The sequence below is a fragment of the Microcaecilia unicolor genome, chromosome 9, assembly GCF_901765095.1.
Source record: "Microcaecilia unicolor chromosome 9, aMicUni1.1, whole genome shotgun sequence".
Classification (NCBI taxonomy): Eukaryota; Metazoa; Chordata; class Amphibia; order Gymnophiona; family Siphonopidae; genus Microcaecilia; species Microcaecilia unicolor.
In genome coordinates, this window is record NC_044039.1 from 221250378 (window position 1) to 221269932 (window position 19555).

General features: G+C 43.6%; 2 protein-coding genes across 2 annotated transcripts in view; one reads left to right on the plus strand and one right to left on the minus strand.

The window, feature by feature from the left end:
* Positions 1-14422, plus strand: part of SNW1 (SNW domain containing 1) — a 67878-nt gene extending 53456 nt beyond the window's left edge. Inside the window, exons 12-14 of the mRNA XM_030214059.1 lie at positions 11867-11984; positions 12214-12377; positions 13995-14422. Coding sequence (XP_030069919.1) covers positions 11867-11984; positions 12214-12377; positions 13995-14190 — 478 coding nt within the window. The 3' untranslated portion in view covers positions 14191-14422. The remainder of the gene's footprint in view (positions 1-11866; positions 11985-12213; positions 12378-13994) is intronic.
* Positions 14412-19555, minus strand: part of SLIRP (SRA stem-loop interacting RNA binding protein) — a 33960-nt gene continuing 28816 nt past the window's right edge. The window contains exon 4 of the mRNA XM_030214060.1: positions 14412-14546. Within this exon, the coding sequence (XP_030069920.1) occupies positions 14469-14546 (78 nt within the window). The 3' untranslated portion in view covers positions 14412-14468. The remainder of the gene's footprint in view (positions 14547-19555) is intronic.

The following is a 19555-nucleotide window of genomic DNA, read 5'->3' on the forward strand; positions in this document are numbered from 1 at the left end:
CTGAAGTGCCCTATAAAACAGTCACAGTGGAGTGAAGCACAGCAACGAAGGCGGACAGGCACTGTGGTCTCCACGGTGAAATCGCCCCTCGATCAGCGACAGGATAAGCATGGCTAAGAAGTTTCTACACCTAAGGTCCCCACTCGAGAAACAGTGGTGAAACACATATACTCTTGGACCACCCAGTGCTGACCTACTTTTGCCTGCCCGACCGGAACACCTGCTACACATTAAAGCCACCTTTCCTCAACCTCCAACCTCTGAAACAGCTTTGCCACCCAGAACAACGGGAAATACAACCGAACAACTGTGAGTAAATTTACATCTAACCAATAAATCCACCTCCCCCCACACACAAAGGTCTCAGAGACAATACCAACCCCCACAGACCAAAGCCTAACTGAAAACACACAAAACAAAAATCACATTACCTGAACCTAAGATACCATCCCAAAGAACGAAGCCCTATAACATTATTATTATTATTAGCATTTGTATAGCGCTACCAGACGCACGCAGCGCTCAACACCCGACACAAAGAGACAGTCCCTGCTCAAAAGAGCTTACAATCTAAATAATACAGACAGACAAGACTGTTGCGGGTGAGGGAAGTAATGGGTGAGAAGGGAGGAAGGGACAAGGGAAGGGCAATTGTGGCTAGGAGCTAAAAGCAGCAGTGAAAAGGTGGGTTTTCAGCATAGATTTGAAAACGGGTAGAGATGGAGCTAGATGTATAGGTCCAGGAATTCTATTCCAGGCATAAGGTGCTGCGAGATAAAAGGAGCGAAGCCTGGAGTTAGCAGTGGAGGAGAAGGAGGACGACAAGAGAGACTTGTCCAGTGAGCGGAGTTCACGGGGAGGAATGTAAGGAGAGATGAGAGCGGACAGGTAATGGGGGGCTGCAGAGTAGATGCATTTAAAGGTCAGTACGAGAAGTTTAAACAATGCGGAAGCGGACAGGGAGCCAGTGAAGTGACTTGAGGAGCGGGCTAGTGTGGGTATAACGATTCTGGCGGAAAACAAGTCGTGCCGCAGAATTTTGGACAGATCGGAGAGGAGAGAGATGGCTGAGTGGAAGACCAGTAAGAAGTAAATTGCAATAGTCCAAGCGAGAGGCGATAAGGGTGTATTCAGAAAGGAAGGGGCGAATTTTGCTAATATTGTAGATAAAGAAGCGACAGGTTTTGGCGATCTGTTGAATATGGGCAGAGAAGGAGAGAGAGGAATCAAAGATGACTCCAAGGTTACAAGCCGAGGAGACAGGGAGGATGTGAGAGCCATTAACAGAGATAGAGAAAGGGGGAAGAGGGGAGGTGGGTTTAGGGGGGAAAATGAGAAGTTCCGTTTTGGTCATGTTGAGCTTTAGATGGCATTGAGACATCCAAGCAGCAATGTCAGACAAGCAGGCTGAGATTTTGTCCTGGATCGAGGTTGAGATTTCAGGGGTGGAGATGTAGATCTGAGAGTCATCAGCGTAAAGATGGTACTGGAAGCCATGGGATGAAAGGGTACCAAGGGAAGAGGTATAGATGGAGAAGAGGAGGGGTCCAAGGACAGAACCCTGAGGCACACCAACAGAAAGCGGGATGGAAGTTGAAGAGGATCCACCAGAGTGAACACTGAAAGAATGAAGCAAGAGGTTAGAGGACCAGGAAAGAACAGGGCCCTGGAATCCAAGCGAGGACAGCGTATCCAGAAGTATAGTATGGGCAACAGTGTCGAAAGCAGCAGATAGGTCAAGAAGGATAAGGATAGAATAGAGACCTCTGGATTTTTTTTTTTTTTATTTATAACCGTTTAAATTTTTACAAGCGATAAAACAACTTGCTGGAAATACAGAGAAAGTAATATGTAGGAATTATTTCAGTCAGGTAATTCTATTCTCTTCCTTAGACCACTAAATAGGGAGAGTGAAACAAGATAAGGAGATCAATTAAACAGTAAACACAAAAAAAATCCGTGGTATTAACCTCATTATCCCCAGATATTACTCGTCTAATTCATTATTCCACATTGATCATCTGGTTGGCTTCTTCAAGGCTAATACAGTGTATAGTCAAATCATTTCATTGAAAACATATTTATTGTCCAATATTAGTTAGAAATAATACATCTGATTACATTCTTTCTTTTTTAAAAACCAGAAGTTATTTAACAATACATATACTTAAGTCTCTAATTCAAATCCCACTGATTAAAGTAATCCCAATTTTCAGTCTTCACTCCTTTTAAAGTAATTATTTGAGGAGATATTTCTGAGGAAAGCTTTAGGAGTCATACCTGGAACTCTGGGGGAAAACAGTAATCTCGATATTAATCTATAATAGTATTCATTTTATTATTCAAAATTTCTGGTCTATTATCATTTTCAAAATCATAACCACTTCTTGCTCATGTAGAATCATTTGTTATATCAATTTTTTACTCTCAAAGGGTTTAGTTGAATTGTCCATGTAACTCTCTAATAAAATTATATCTGAAACAAAATTATTTACTGTCACCGTTAGGTCCCGAAGCACCTTCCAGATGGTATTCAATGTAACCTCCACGGGAGCCAAAAACTCCAAGTTGATTTCTCATGGGTGTTTAGGAGTGGTTCTGCTGTAAACGTCCTCCGTTTCAGCATATACCTCTAACTCCTCCACTCCTTTGGGCATGGTGGTTGAATAATTCGGGAGCGATGGAGTTGTTTTTTCTAGGTCCAAGAGCGTCAACGCTCCTTCGCCGGCGCTAATCAAAGGACTCGCCAACCCTTTCATCTGTGGGCAGTTCGTCGCGCAGTGGTCCCACACTTGCTACTCAGGGGATAAAACGCTAGCCATCGGCGGCTGACCGCCGGTTGTCCCCTTCCTCTCAGTTAAGGTAACTGCAATTGCAGAGAGGAAATTTACGTAAAGACAAAACTTCAGAGGGCAGCTGGGCCGTTGGGCATACGAACTTCAGGTCACCATCTTACCACTCTCCCAGTTTGGGACTCTCTTTGTCTGGTTTCTCCTCAGAGGCCTGTCTGATATGGGTAACCCTTCAGCATAGCCCTCTAAGTCATTGAAACACACAAGCCCCTCCACCCCTACAAGGTGGTGTCCCTTCGGAGGGAAGACCTCTGGATTTAGCCAGTAGTAGGTCATTAGAGACTTTGGTAAATGCAGTTTCAGTAGAGTGAAGAGGGCGAAAACCAGATTGGAGTGGGTCAAGAATAGGTTGCGAAGAAAGAAAGTCAAGACAACGGTGATGAACGACACGTTCCGGTAATTTGGAGAGGAAAGGGAGATGGGGCAATAGTTGGAGGGACAGGTAGGGTCAAGTGAGGGTTTTTTAAGGAGTGGAGTGACCACAGCATGTTTAAAGGCCATAATCATCATAACATAATCATCAAACGCGGCCACCGCTGCCTAAAGCGAATCGAAGACACAATGAACACCGTCAAATTGCTCCTAACAATCTACCCTTATCCCTTATCCACTTTATTTATTTGTTACATTTGTACCCCAAATTTGGCTTACATAGTACCGTAAAGGCATTCTCCAGTCGGTTGATAACAAATACAAGGTTGTATTGTGGTCAAATGAGGTAGGTGTGTGTCAGGCACCGTGAAGGACGTATGGAATGAAGATTGTATATTGTCCAGTACGACCATTGGTTGAGCTGTGTTGCTGGACGTGGGGATTTACGTTGGATCGGTGAGGTAAGCCTTTTTGAAGAGGTTGGTTTTTAGTGATTTTCTGAAGTTTAGATGGTTATGGATTGTTTTTACAGCTTTCAGGAGTCCATTCCATAGTTGTGTGATTACGTAGGAGAAGGTGAATGTGTAAGTTGTTTTGTATTTAAGTCCTTTACAATTTGGTTAATGTAAGTTTAGGTATGATCATGATGATCCAATTCTGTTTCTGGTTGGTAGATCTGTGAGGTCTGTCATGTATCCTGGGACTATGCCGTAGATCATTTTGTGGACAAAGGTGCATATTTTGAAGATGATACATTCTTTGATTGGGAGCCAGTGCAGCTTTTCTGGAAGGGGTTTAGTACTTTTGAATCGTGATTTACCAAATGTCAGCCTGGCAGCTGTGTTTTGGGCGGTCTGGAGTTTTTTGCGAGTTGTTCTTTACATCCTGCATAGATTGTGTTGCAGTAATCTGCATGTCTTAGGACCATTGATTGTATTAGGTTTCGAAAGATTTCCCTCTGGAAGAAAGGTTTTATTCGTTTAAGATTCCACATTGAGTAGAACATTTTCTTTATTACGGAGTTTACTTGGCTTTCAAGGGTAAGGTTGCGGTCAGTTATGACGCCGAGTATTTTTAGGCTGTCTGAGGTAGGGAGGGTGTGTTCTAGGGTGTTTATGGTTGTGGGTTTGTACTTGTTGTGTTGAGATAACATAGTAGATGACTGCAGAAAAAGACCTGCACGGTCCACCCAGTCTGCCCAACAAGATAAACTCATGTGTCATTTTTTGTGTATACCTTACCTTAATTTGTACCTGTCTTTTTCAGGGCACAGACCGTATAAGTCTGCCCAGCACTATCCCCACCTCCCAACCACCTGCCCCGCCTCCCACCACCGGCTCTGGCACAGACCGTATAAGTCTGCCCAGCACTACCCCACCGCCGGCTAAGCTTCTGGGGATCCCTTCCTTGTGAGGAGGATTCCTTTATGTTTATCCCACGCATGTTTGAATTCCGTTACCGTTTTCCTCTCCACCACCTCCCCCGGGAGGGCATTCCAAGCATCCACCACTCTCTCCGTGAAAAAATACTTCCTGACATTTTTCTTTTTTTTTTTTTTTTTTTTGTTTCAATAATTTTTATTGTTAAACAACAGAATAAACATTACTTCCTTAATTCACAGTAGACATTTGACTATTTCTTCTTTGATACACAATTCTATACTTCTCTCACTTTACACCTTCTCTTTTGTCCATCAACTGTAAATCTATAATTGAACATTGACAAACTTTAATTTTTCATTTCCCCCCCCCCCCACCCCTACCCCTCCCCCCCCCACCCCCCCATCAAGCGCCTATTACTAACTCACTTGGGTCATTGCTCTAATATGTGTCCAGAGTTCATCTTGCCTGTTATAAATTCCCAACCGTTTATCAGTTAATTTCTCCATCTCCTCAATTAGAGAAAGTTTTAGAGTCCAGTCTTGCTCTGTTGGTGCCGCTTGCTGTTTCCACAACCGAGCAATGACACTCTTTGCAGCTGTCAAGCACATCCTCTTCAAACGTCTTTGCCATTTGACTCCTCGTCTGTTCCCCAGGCCCAGCAGGCACCATTGAGGCTCACACAGAAAGTTTTTGCCTGTATGGGCAGTTATCTTTGCCGTTATAGATTGCCAATACATTTGTAATTTCCCACAGGACCACCAGATATGCAAGAAAGTTCCCACATCTGTTGAACATCTCCAACAATACTGGGAGGCCCCTGGAAACATCATATGTAGTCTATATGGGGTAAAATACCATCTCGAGAGTACCTTGAAGGCATTTTCTTTCAATAACACGCATGTTGATGCTTTATTGACCTCCGAGATAATGGCCTTCCATTCATGAACTGTCAATTCCTTTTCCAAATCTCTTTCCCATTTAATCATATATAGACATTTTTCAAAACTCCCTCCCCTTATAAATTTATATAACCGGGATATAACTCCCTTCATTGTTCCCAGTGAGCCCCACATGTTTTCTAAGACTTCATAGTCCTCTGGATCGTTTCGCAACCATCCTTGTGTGTAAATGTAATGTTGAACCTGTAAGTAGAAGAATCTGTCCCTGTCCATAACCCCATAGTCTTCCTTGAGTTCTGTGAACAATCTCATTTTCCCATCTTCCAATAAATCTCGAAACCTCAATATGCCCCTCTCAGCCCACCTCTTTGCTACCGGATTTCCCAACCCCACTCTAAAAGTAGGTTCCCCTTGAATATACGCGTATGTAGATGTTTTTCTAGTTTTCCAGAAGCGTGTCCTAAGGGAACCCCATAGTGCCAACAAGTGCCCAACAAACGGATTGGTAGTAAGCCTGCCAATAGTAGGATAGGCAGAAGATGCCCATATTACTGACTGCAGGCTGTGCTGCTGCACCATCTCCTGATCCATGTGTGCCACCACCGACCATTTCTCCTGACCCCACAGGGATATAAGTTTCATTTGTGCTGCCCAGTAATACCATTCGAGGTTAGGAACCCCTCTCCCACCCAACTCTGTCGAACGCCAGAGCAGCTTCCTGCTAAGCCTGGGGGCCTTGCCTCCCCAAACAAACTTCACTATAGCCTGTTGTAGGGTTCTCAGTTCCCTCCCAGGGATTGCTACCGGTAATGTTTGAAACAAGAACAAAAGTCTGGGCAATACGTTCATCCTAATCGATGCTATCCTGCCCCACCATGACAACCACTTTCCCGTCCAACCCTCCATGTCTTTGCGTATTTGCCGGAATAACGGTATATAATTTAGCTGATACATCTGAGAAATCTGAGCTGGTATTTGGACTCCTAAATATTTAATTTTATCCCTCCTTAATTTAAAAGGAAAGTTTCGAGAGAGCTCCTCCATCCCAGGTTGTGCTATGGATACCCCAATCATGTCAGATTTATCATAGTTTATCTGAAAACCCGAGAGCCTACCAAACTCCTTCAGTTCTGCCATCAATATAGGAAGATGCAGCCCCGGGTTATTTACAAAAAATAAGACATCATCAGCAAATAATGCCAATTTGTGTTCAGAGCCACCTATCATTATTCCTGGAATGTCAACCGATTCACGCACCCTCTGAGCTAAGGGCTCGATCGAGAGTGCGAACAGTAACGGTGACAGCGGACACCCCTGTCTGGTACCCCGTTCAATCTGGAAAACAGATGTATACCCCCCATTTACTTTGATTCTTGCCACTGGTTTCTCATATAGTCGTTGTATCCATCCTATCAAACCCTGGCCAAACCCTAGATGTTCTAGAACTTCCCATAAATAAGGCCAGTCCACCCTGTCAAACGCTTTATCTGCGTCCGTACTCAAAAGGGCCACTGGAATCCCCCTCTGTTGGGCTACCCACATCACATGTAAGGTGCGTCTAATATTATCCGCTACCTGCCGCCCCATGACAAACCCTGATTGATCAGTATGAATCAATGAAGGCAGGACCTTTCCTAACCGATCAGCAACTACTTTAGATAAAATCTTAATATCTAGATTTATTAGTGATATGGGGCGATAGGAGGCACATACCGCCGGGTCTCTACCTGGTTTCAAAAGCACGGAGATCCCCGCTTCATGCATACTCCCCGGCAATGATTGGCCAGCCAGACATGCATTCCCAACCCTCAACAACATGGGCCCCACCTCCCCTACAAAAGTCTTATAAAACCGAGCAGAATACCCATCCAGGCCGGGCGCCTTCCCTCCCTGGAGACCCTTAATCACCCTTTGGATCTCTTCAAGGCGAAATGGGGCCTCTAACTGATTGCGTTCCAAACTTGATAACCTTGGGAGATGCAGCTTTCCCAAACCCCTCCTGATTTCTTCCCCCCCTGCCCCCCTCTCACTGCTGTATAACTTCTGATAAAATTTTTCAAACTGATCCCTGATTTCTCCATCTCTATAGTACATCTTATCGCCCGCCCCTTTTATTTTTGTTATTGTGTGGCTCCTTTGTCTCTGCCTCAAAAGATGAGCCAACATCCGTCCAGATTTGTTTCCAAATTCATAAAACTTCTGTTGGAGTCTTGTATGTAAAAACTCCACGTGTTCCACCTGCAGTTTCTCTAATTCTGCTCTACACTGTCTTAATTCTTTCAGGACTATCCCAGAGCCTCCCTCTTGGTGACAACATTCTAATTTCACTAATCGTGCCCGGAGGTCCAACTCCCTCTTCTCTCGTAGCCTCTTTTTCCGGGCTCCCCATTTGATGAAGTGACCCCTCACCACTGCCTTTAGGGCATCCCACAATGTGCCATCCAAAACCTCGCCAGTGTCATTCACCAACATATAATTCTGAATGACCCGGCGAATGTCATCCCGCACCCCACTATCCCCAAGAATCAATTCGTTTAATCTCCAAAAGAGTTGGCGCCTTTCCTCAGTCAGACCTTTGAGCTCAAGCTCCACGGGGGCATGGTCAGAGGTGGAAATGGACCCAACATGTGAATCAACCACCTGATCCCACCACTGGCGGCTACACCATACCATATCGATTCTTGTGTAAGTATTCTGAGCATGAGAAAAGAAGGTATAGGACCGCTGGCCTGGGTGTCTCAGCCTCCATACATCCACTAAGTCTAAGTCAGAGACAAGTGATTTTAACTGTGTACAGTGTGTTGGGGACTTATCCATCAGCCCCTTTGAATGATCCATTAATGTCATGCTAGTATTAAAGTCCCCACCCAGGACCATCCCCCCTTTCTGGAACTGGGAGAGCTCCTTATGAATCCGAGTAAAAAATTCTCCTTGTCCTGAGTTGGGGGCGTATATATTTACTATGGTCACCTCCTTGCCATACAGCTGACCCCTAATCGCCAGGCACCTTCCCAAAGTATCCCTATATGTTTCTTCTATGACCAGTGGGATGTGTCTACGGATGTATATCACTAATCCTCCCACCTTGCCCCCTCTAGCATCACAGTGTGAGATACAGTCGCTGTACCCCCTATGTTTAAGTAGGTGTAAATCCCTCTTCTGAATGTGTGTTTCCTGCAATAATATAATATCCCACTTAAGTTTCTGCAATTCTCTATGTATCAAATTTCTCTTCTGTGGAGAGTTCATACCATTAACATTCCATGACCCAATGTGAAGACCCTTGATCCCCTTCCCTCCCCCCCCTCTCCCCCCCTGCTGGGCTGAGCCATTAGCCGCCAGCCGCTAGTAATGAGGAAATCACTCCCCGCCGGAGCTCATCGCCCTCTTCCCCCCAACAACATTTCCCGGTCCCCTCCCCCCATATTTCACAGATTTTACTGAGTTCCCAGAACCCTTTCCAACAATAAATAGACATCCTGTAACAACTCCAGAACAATCCCCCCAACTGCATAACATCTTTTTCTTAACAAAACCCCATGAAACCTTTGAGGTAACTGAAATCCTGAGTATCTCTCGTGTCCATTCAAGGTACTTTCTCCTCTGTTGATAGCTGTGAAGTATTCTCTCTTCGTGGGCGCACTTTATGCCAGGATGACTCTTTTTTTATCTTTGCTGTTACACTTGATCTCCCCTCCGCAGCTGCCGGAGGCAAATTTGTATATCCCAGCTCTGTAAGTACCTTCCAAGCCTCTCCCAGCGTAACCACTCGTCTGGTGATACCTTCCGCTGTAAACTGGAGGCCAAAAGGGAAGATCCATCTATATCTGAAATTAGACTGCTGGAGATATGTGGTTAAGTCTTTGAATTCTCTACGCCTCTGAAGAGTGCCCAGCGCTAAGTCTTGAAACACCAGAATTTTTTTATTGTCCCAGAGTAACTCCCCCTGGGATCTGGCTTTCTTCCAGATCTTGTCTTTGATAGTATAGTCTTTAAAGCATACAACAATGTCCCTGGGTTGCTGGTCTCTCCTGGGCCCCAGACTTCGATGTACCCGATCAAATCTTATTTCAGACTCCTCCATATTAGTCTGCCCCTCAGAATTTATATCCAATATTCTGGCACAAATTTCCCGAATCACCTGTGCACAGTCTTTATTCTGGTCCGTTTCCGGGACCCCTTTGAATCTCAAATTATTCCTTCTGGAGCGATTTTCCAGATCTTCCACCTCTAATTGCAATTTTGCTTTTTCAGCTTGCACGATCGTGAGAGCAGTACGCAGGCCCTCCATTTCTCCCTCCACGTGCTCCAGCCCTTCTTCCACCTGCTCCACCCGTCCTCCAATCTCTCTCACCTCTTTTTGGATATCTGTGACCGCCTCACGGATAGTTTTCCGAACCGCCGACATTTCAGCCTTTAAGGCTTTAAACCACCTCGCTACCTCTTGTTTAGTCAGCTCGGTATCACTTTCTAGTTGATCTGTTGGGTCCTCCGTTTCGGAGCCAGAATCCGCGGCGGCCATTTTGTTGTGAGCTTTCTGCTGGGAGCGGCTCGTGCTCGCCGCCTCGTTTTTCTGTGCCGCGGCGAACTTGAATTTTTCCAGCCGCTTTCGTGTCGCCATTACTTCTCTATATCTTTCACCTCAAAACCACCAATCTCGGGGGTTAGGGAACCAGGAAATAGCGCTTATTTCTTCACTGCCCCGACGGAGCTCTGGATTCAGGCTTCCATCTCCGACGGTGACGTCACTTCCTCTCCTCCTGACATTTTTCTTGAGTCTGCCCCCTCATTTCATGAGAGGATGAGGCAGTGTGTTTTTTCAGTTGGAATGAGTTTGCCCAGGAGTTCGTGATGTTCAGGCTGTCATTGATTTCATTAGTTATTTCTGTCATGAGTGAAGGGGATGTAGATAGTGACATCGACTGCATAGATTAACGGGTTGAGGCCTCGGTTGGATAGGGACTTTGCCAGTGGGATCATCATCATGTTGAAGAGTATAGGTGATAATGGTGATCCTTGAGGTACTCCACAGGTAGCTTTCCACGGTGATATGTTTGAGTTTGATTTTACTTGGTAAGTTCTGGTGGTTAGAAAACCCTTTATCCAGTTAAGTACGTTTCCATCAATCCCTAAATAGCCAACCCACTCACAGACATCAACATCATACCCACACTACACAACCATAAAAGACTGACCAGATACACAACACCCTACCAAACTGACCACAACCAGAACAAAGGCAGATCACCAACATGCGAACAACATCAATACAAAATGAGCCCCTTGATGTCTGCCCACTGGCATTGCCTTTTATCTTTTCCCCCTTTTTATTGAAGGCAACCAGTAATCAGAGACTCTGTCTCTAAATTCAGCTATTCAATGACAGGAGGTCCCACAATGTGTGAGGCAGAATGATGTGTACATGCACAGTGATGCCTTTCAGAGACTATTATAGAAGTTTTACAAAGTTAAAAAGAAGCTTTTCTTCCACAAGCTCACCCAGTTGTGAGGTCTTGTATCTTGCTGGTCATGGAGAACACTTTATTTACAGGTAAAAAAAATAGTATTTTATACAATTTGAGTGTTTTGGCTTGGTACTTCCAAGTGGCCAATGACCCTTTGTTGGGCTTCACACAGAGCAAAAGCTCCCAAAGGCCAATCCATGAAAATCTTAAAAACTAGAGCTAGAGAGGGAAAAAAAAAAAAGGTTCTTCCATATGGAACCAAAATTTAACAAAGGAAAACAATATGAAAGAAAAATAGCAACTCTCACCTCTGGGAGAGGTTATACTGTTGTATTTCTAAAGCAGCATTTTATTTAACCATTTATAACCCACTCTAAGCAATTCTAGGCAGCTTACAAAATAATATACACAGCATAGCCAACCAGGGATGGTCAGAGTAGCCTACTCTTTCAGGAATGCATGTTGGCAAAAATGGTATGAACAAATATTATCTCCCAGTAAGGTGAATACACCCAGGTGACAAATGAAAATGTATTTCTAATATGCAAATTTCAATGTGTGTTGACATTAGAACTTAATTTGTAGTACACATACAGCAGAACATTGAACAACATATCATGGGTGGGCATCTTTTCTGGTGTTAGCTCTTCCAGTACCACATCCTGTAAGCAATGTCCTGCCTTCTCAGAGTAATTGAGCAGCTCTAAGATGGAGGTTCTTCACCCTCACCTACTGTGATACTCTACCAGCTGTTGGGTATCACAGTAGCAGCACCTTGGTCTTGGGCATGGAGAGTAAGTGGAAGGAAGGAGAGAGATGCTGGTAGAAAATCACTGGAAATGTTAGCCACAGCAGGCATTCCTGAACACTTTGTTCATATTTACCTTTTACTTCAGGTCAAGGCTACAGCGAAATGAAGAACGCGATGTCAGTGAACTTGTTGCTCTAGGAGTACCTAATCCCCGAACATCCAATGAAGTTCAGTATGACCAAAGGCTCTTCAACCAGAGTAAGGTACGTAATTAACTGGGCATGCAGAGTAAAGCAAGTTAAAGCTAAAGGGCTTGGATCCTTTAACTCAGTGTATGGCACCTCTCACTGATATTCAGTGTTCAAGGGCCTTTTGTTAGACTTGGTGTGAGATGCTGACCCTCTGGAGGTACTTCCCAGGTGAGAAGGCTCTGGTAGGAGAGGGGTCATATAATACTAATGATCTGTATATACCGTGTTTTTAATTCCCCAGGGCATGGACAGTGGATTTGCTGGAGGGGAAGATGAGGTCTATAATGTCTATGACCAGCCATGGAGAAGTGGTAAAGAAATGGCTCAGAATATCTACAGACCCAGCAAAAATGCAGATAAAGACATGTTTGGCGATGACCTAGACACTCTGATGAAGACAAACAGGTGAGGAAAGAACAGTGGTCATTCATTCACCTATATGAACGCTGGCTGTGTGCCTGGAGAATTACTGTTAAATGGAGTTGCAGTATGATACTAATGCCTACTGCAGTCTACATTTTACACCTTTCAGTATGTGGCAGTTATTTCTAACCATTCCATCTCTACATAGAGAATCCTGAATTACAAAAATCAGTGATGAAATAGCACAAACCCAACTTCAGCACATACCTTTAAAGTATCCTATTTGAATAATTCAGTGTTGGAGCTGCCTAGCAAAGTATATTAAAAGTCCAAATGAAAACACATTCATACTGTTGAGTCTGTCTTGTAACTATACTAGGCAAAGAGCTGGCATGGTTAAACAGTGAGGCAAAGGACGATATTAGAACTAAAAGAAAATCCTTCAGAAAATAGAAAAATAATAGGAAATAGTATAAGGACCAACAAGTCAATTGCAAAGTGCTGATACTGAAGGCAAAGAGAGACTTTGAAAAGAAGATTGCATTGGAGGCAAAAACACACAGTAAAAACTTTTTAGGTATATTAGAAGCAAGAAGCTGGATTGCTAGATGAACGAGGAGTAAAAGGGGCACTTAGAGAAGGCAAGGCCATAGTGGAAAGATTAAATAAATTCTCTGCTTCAGTCTTCACCAGAAAGACATGGGAGATATACCATTGCCAGAAATGGTATTCAATGCTGATGAGTCAAACTAGGGGCCACTCAAGGAAGTTACATAGAAATATTTTTTTCACTCAACAAATAGTTAAGCTCTGGAACTCTTTGTTGTAGGTGGTAACAGCGGTTAGCATATCTGGGTTTAAAAAAGGTTTGGACAGATTCCTGGAGGAAAGGTCCATAGTCTGTTATTGAGACAGACATGGAAAGAAACTGTTTGCCCTAGAATTTGTAGTATGGAATGTTGCCACAATTTGGATTTCTGCCAGGTACTTGTGACCTGGCTTGGCCACTGTTTGGAAAACAGGATGCTGGAGTGGCCTAGTGGTTAGGGTGGTGGACTTTGGTCCTGAGGAACTGAGTTCGATTCCTACCTCAGGCACAGGCAGCTCCTTGTGACTCTGGGCAAGTCACTTAACCCTCCATTGCCCCATGTAAGCTGTATTGAGCCTGCCATGAGTGGGAAAGCGCGGGGTACAAATATAACAAAAAAAAAAATCATTGGTCCGACCTGTTATGGGTACTCCCTATGTTCTTATGTTAAGATTGGCTTTCTTGTCTCTGGAATCCATGGTTCATCACCCACTATTTCCTGTTGTTTGTGCATTCTCATAGGCTTATAGTTATCTGCTTATGCGGATTTCTGTTGGACCCTCTCCATTTAATGACAGACCACCTGTCATACTGGTATTGGACAGTAGCAGTAGAAACAGGAACTAAGTGAGGGGAAAAGCCAGAGATTATCTGGGCTTTGTAAAACTGGGCACATAACTGATCCATCTTGTCTTACTCTGTGTTTCATTATATATGAAACTTTACAATATTTTGGGGTCATTTAAGCAATCCAATGGCTCTATATAATCTTTTTATTTCTACATGAGTCGAGGTTTTTAGGGGCTTTAAAACTAATTGCAGATACTTAACATTTCTGTTTCCTATCGTAGGTTTGTTCCTGACAAGGAGTTTTCTGGCTCTGACCGTAAGCAACGCCGGGAGGGACCTGTTCAGTTTGAGGAAGATCCCTTTGGGCTGGATAAGTTCTTAGAAGAAGCCAAACAACATGGAGGCTCTAAGCGGCCATCAGATAGTGGCCGCTCCAAGGAGCATGAGCATGAGAGTAAGAAGAGGAGGAAGGAGTGAATGGCTTCCATAGTCTTATCAGCCTGGGCTTTAGCCCTGTATCATCAAAGACTGTTTCTGTAAGGTGCAGTGTGTATTACTGTTACATTAAGGACTTTGGACAGAAAATGCTGCTTAGCCACAGCTCCACTGCATTCTTAAGTAAGCTGGTGATGGCTTTACTGTTGTACAGGGGTAGCGTGATTTATTTTATTCAAATACAGAAGGAACAGTAAAACAAATTTCTCAGTCACATTTATTCTAAGGTTTTTTTTTTTTTTTAAATAAGTTGCTGTGTTTTACACATCTGCATTGTGCTCAGGTTTGTGGTGTGATTGTGGTTCGCCCAGTTCTCTTCGATTCCGCAGAACTTGGAGCTGAAAAGAGAGAAATTTACATTGCAGAGTTGTTAATAAGAAAGGTTTGGGATGTTTAGAAAAACCAGCAGCTGCTTATTCCATACCCTTACTAGAAAATGAAGTTGATACAAATCTATAAAGCTATTTTCTTTTTACATAAGAGAATCATATCCATGAAAAAAAACACAAATAACTGCAAAAGGTTGATGTAATAACCACAGTAAAGAACAGTGCAGCTTATTTACTTCCAATCCCCCCCCCCCCTTGCTGATGGAGAAATCCACAATATGAGAACCTGTCACATGGGATTACTCATGTAAAATAGCACCCTGATTTTTTTTTTTTTAATATTCTCCTTTGGGGCTGAAGTAAGAAGCCTGTGCAAGAGCAGCAGTGTAATCTGAGGTGAAGAACAGCACCACACCTCAGGGGACACTCAACCCAGTATGTCACCCTAGTCCAAGGCTTTCTGATCCAGGATGCCATCTTGGAAAATACCTACTGATACATCAGCACACACCACTTGGGAGCAGTTGGCATTTAGTCAGTGAATATGGGAGGCATTTTCCAAGATGGTGGGAAGAGCATACTGGTAAATATATATTTTATTTTTTTTTTTTTTTGGGGGGGGGGGGTTCTAATAGCCTGAAGCTGCTCTGCTTAAGGGCCTCCATGTGCAACGTGAATGGGACTAAAGAGTTCTGGGTATGGGGAATTTTATTTGGGGGAGGGGGAATTAAACACCATTTCCAGTCAGTACATAAGCCAACAGGAAAAGAGAGAGGCCTGATGCAGCAGTCAGTCATCAGCACTGTGTCAGTTGTTTGTTTTTTTTTGGTCGGTGTACATTTGAAGTTATGTAACTTACATGATATTTATTTGCTGAATTGGGAGTAAAAATAAATTTCAGCAACAGTTACTTGGATGCTGCATTACTTTCCATACTGGTTTATGAAGGGGGTAATTGTCATTATTATAATAGACTAATATTTTAAAAACACCCCACCACAACAAGCATGTCAACACTTAAGTCTAAACAAAACTAAAAAAACAACCCTGGGTGAAACCAAAAAATACTACTGAATAGGTGTAGAAAAAGAAACGAGTCTCAGTTCTGTTTAAGGTCAATAAAAATGCCATAAGGAAGCTGTTGCATTGGTAATAAGATCAGTCTTAATCTGACTGTACTACTCAAAATACCGCAAAAGTAGTAAAAAAAAATAAAAACCAAACTCTATAGTTCAGAACAGTTTGGCACAATTTCACTCCAACATAGAAATAAACTCATTTGATCTTATAAAAGGTGCTGTAATGTTTGAAGAAACACCAAAACGTTTAGCCTGTATTTTAAAACAAGTCAGCATGCACCCCTTGAAACAGTTATGTGCATAAAGTTTCAGTGCAGAATCGGGACATTTCGACTGCCTTGGATACTGCAAACTAAGCGCTTCTTGCCCTCAGCCTCTATTGCCTCACATTTTTATTAAACAACAAGCAATACACAACAGAAAAAATATATAGTTCTTATAATTCTTGATGAGAACATCTTGGTTCTCCTCCTCACAGATATTCAATCCAACTCTTACAATCTAACATATAGAGAGTGTGGACTCTGATGGCTCCCTTAATCTTTTAAAGGGATATCAGCATATACTACTACTACTTAACATTTCTAGAGCGCTACTCGGGTTACGCAGCGCTGTACAGTTTAACAAAGAAGGACAGTCCCTGCTCAAAGGAGCTTACAATCTTTTTTTTTTTTTTTTTTTTTTTTTAATTGCAAGAAGTCTTTATTATCAATGCACCATAACGAAAGTGACGACATACACTCAACACGGATGCAGTGCTCCATAGTTTATACAAAGAGTCTATTAATACTCCCTGCTAAGTGACATAGAACAATATCAACTTGCCTTTTGTAACATCTCCAAACTTCAAGAATTTTTTTAATTTTACTGAATTTAGTAATTAAGGAGCTTACAATCTAAAGGATGAAATGTCAAGTTGGGGCAGTCTAGATTTCCTGAGTAGAGGTGTAGTGGTTAGGTGCCGAAGGCGACATTGAAGAGGTGGGCTTTGAGCAAGGATTTGAAGATGGGCAGGGAGGGGGCCTGGCGTATGGGCTCAGGGAGTTTATTCCAAGCGTGGGGTGAGGCGAGGCAGAAAGGGCGGAGCCTGGAGTTGGCGGTAGTGGAGAAGGGTACTGAGAGGAGGGATTTGTCTTGAGAGCGGAGGTTACGGGTAGGAACGTAAGGGGAGATGATATAATACAAAGGACTGGACTAATCCAGGTAAAGACTTCACTTCAATATGCATCAGACAGTCACCTACTTTAGAACATAACTTTATTGCTCTTGTTTGGACCTCATACAGCTTAACTATGTAATTGTTTGAAGGTAAATGAACATGTCTACCGTCCACCAAGAGCAAGTTATGAAACCTATTAGACCAGCACCAATAGGATGGAAACTCTTTTGGAGTCCAGTATTGCAGGATACTCTCCCTCCCACAGTATACAAGCTTTGATTACACAAACCTCTATTTCATAATTGGTCAATCTGCCTCCTTGGCTGGGTTCGTAACCATATGCAAATGACATACAGTGGGGGAAATAAGTATTTGATCCCTTGCTGATTTTGTAAGTTTGCCCACTGACAAAGACATGAGCAGCCCATAATTGAAGGGTAGGTTATTGGTAACAGTGAGAGATAGCACATCACAAATTAAATCCGGAAAATCACATTGTGGAAAGTATATGAATTTATTTGCATTCTGCAGAGGGAAATAAGTATTTGATCCCCCACCAACCAGTAAGAGATCTGGCCCCTACAGACCAGGTAGATGCTCCAAATCAACTCGTTACCTGCATGACAGACAGCTGTCGGCAATGGTCACCTGTATGAAAGACACCTGTCCACAGACTCAGTGAATCAGTCAGACTCTAACCTCTACAAAATGGCCAAGAGCAAGGAGGTGTCTAAGGATGTCAGGGACAAGATCATACACCTGCACAAGGCTGGAATGGGCTACAAAACCATCAGTAAGACGCTGGGCGAGAAGGAGACAACTGTTGGTGCCATAGTAAGAAAATGGAAGAAGTACAAAATGACTGTCAATCGACAAAGATCTGGGGCTCCACGCAAAATCTCACCTCGTGGGGTATCCTTGATCATGAGGAAGGTTAGAAATCAGCCTACAACTACAAGGGGGGAACTTGTCAATGATCTCAAGGCAGCTGGGACCACTGTCACCACGAAAACCATTGGTAACACATTACGACATAACGGATTGCAATCCTGCAGTGCCCGCAAGGTCCCCCTGCTCCGGAAGGCACATGTGACGGCCCGTCTGAAGTTTGCCAGTGAACACCTGGATGATGCCGAGAGTGATTGGGAGAAGGTGCTGTGGTCAGATGAGACAAAAATTGAGCTCTTTGGCATGAACTCAACTCGCCGTGTTTGGAGGAAGAGAAATGCTGCCTATGACCCAAAGAACACCGTCCCCACTGTCAAGCATGGAGGTGGAAATGTTATGTTTTGGGGGTGTTTCTCTGCTAAGGGCACAGGACTACTTCACCGCATCAATGGGAGAATGGATGGGGCCATGTACCGTACAATTCTGAGTGACAACCTCCTTCCCTCCGCCAGGGCCTTAAAAATGGGTCGTGGCTGGGTCTTCCAGCACGACAATGACCCAAAACATACAGCCAAGGCAACAAAGGAGTGGCTCAGGAAGAAGCACATTAGGGTCATGGAGTGGCCTAGCCAGTCACCAGACCTTAATCCCATTGAAAACTTATGGAGGGAGCTGAAGATGCGAGTTGCCAAGCGACAGCCCAGAACTCTTATGATTTAGAGATGATCTGCAAAGAGCAGTGGACCAAAATTCCTCCTGACATGTGTGCAAACCTCATCATCAACTACAGAAGACGTCTGACCGCTGTGCTTGCCAACAAGGGTTTTGCCACCAAGTATTAGGTCTTGTTTGCCAGAGGGATTAAATACTTATTTCCCTCTGCAGAATGCAAATAAATTCATATACTTTCCACAATGTGATTTTCCGGATTTAATTTGTGATGTGCTATCTCTCACTGTTACCAATAACCTACCCTTCAATTATGGGCTGCTCATGTCTTTGTCAGTGGGCAAACTTACAAAATCAGCAAGGGATCAAATACTTATTTCCCCCACTGTACGTAATCAGCTCGCCTCCAGCCTTCCATTCGTGTCCCACCCTCACGGAAAGAGGAATTACGTCAGAGGAGGGCGGGACACAAGGAAAGGGAAGGCTGGAGCCGAGCCTGCCGCTTTCACTGACGCTGCTGCGACTTCAGGTAAAATAAATGTTTTAAAGGAACGGCGGCAGGAAGGAAAGGAGGGCTGTTGTGGGAGAAGAGGGTGGGACGGTGAGAGCTGCAGTTGAACTGGAACTCAGGTGCTTAAAAGGGCAGGTGGGGGTTATGGAGGGGAGAATGGCTGCACATGGATGGCATGGGATGCGAAGGAAGGACAGGGGGAGAACTGCCGGACATGGAGGGGAGACGAGAAATCGCTTAGACGAGAGCCTTCCTAGGGACTTTCATTTTTGCAGAAACGGGTGTTTTTTTGCTTGTTCAATATATTTTTCCTCTAATCCCCCAAGAGGATACCGAACCCAAAAGTATAACTCCAGGATTAAACACAAAGGGCTGTTGGAGGACATATTCCAGATATCTAATTATGGTTCTCCAAAAATTCCTTCTTCCTGAACTGCCCCAGAATGCATGGAAGAAATCATCTGGATCTCCACTTCTTTCATCTGGTACAATTCAAAGATATAGATTAGTCTATATTAGCATGCCTATAATTCTGCACTACCCACCCAGTGAGGTATGATGCAAATTAACCTGAGTAGATCTCATGAGACTACAAGCTAATTTAAATCTCCACTCCAATGAGCTGCTAAAACAGACAACTCTCGCATAGCCCTACTTTTTCAGCAACCTCTTGTGTAAGAGAGATATAGAAATCAGATCCTCTGTAGGTAAA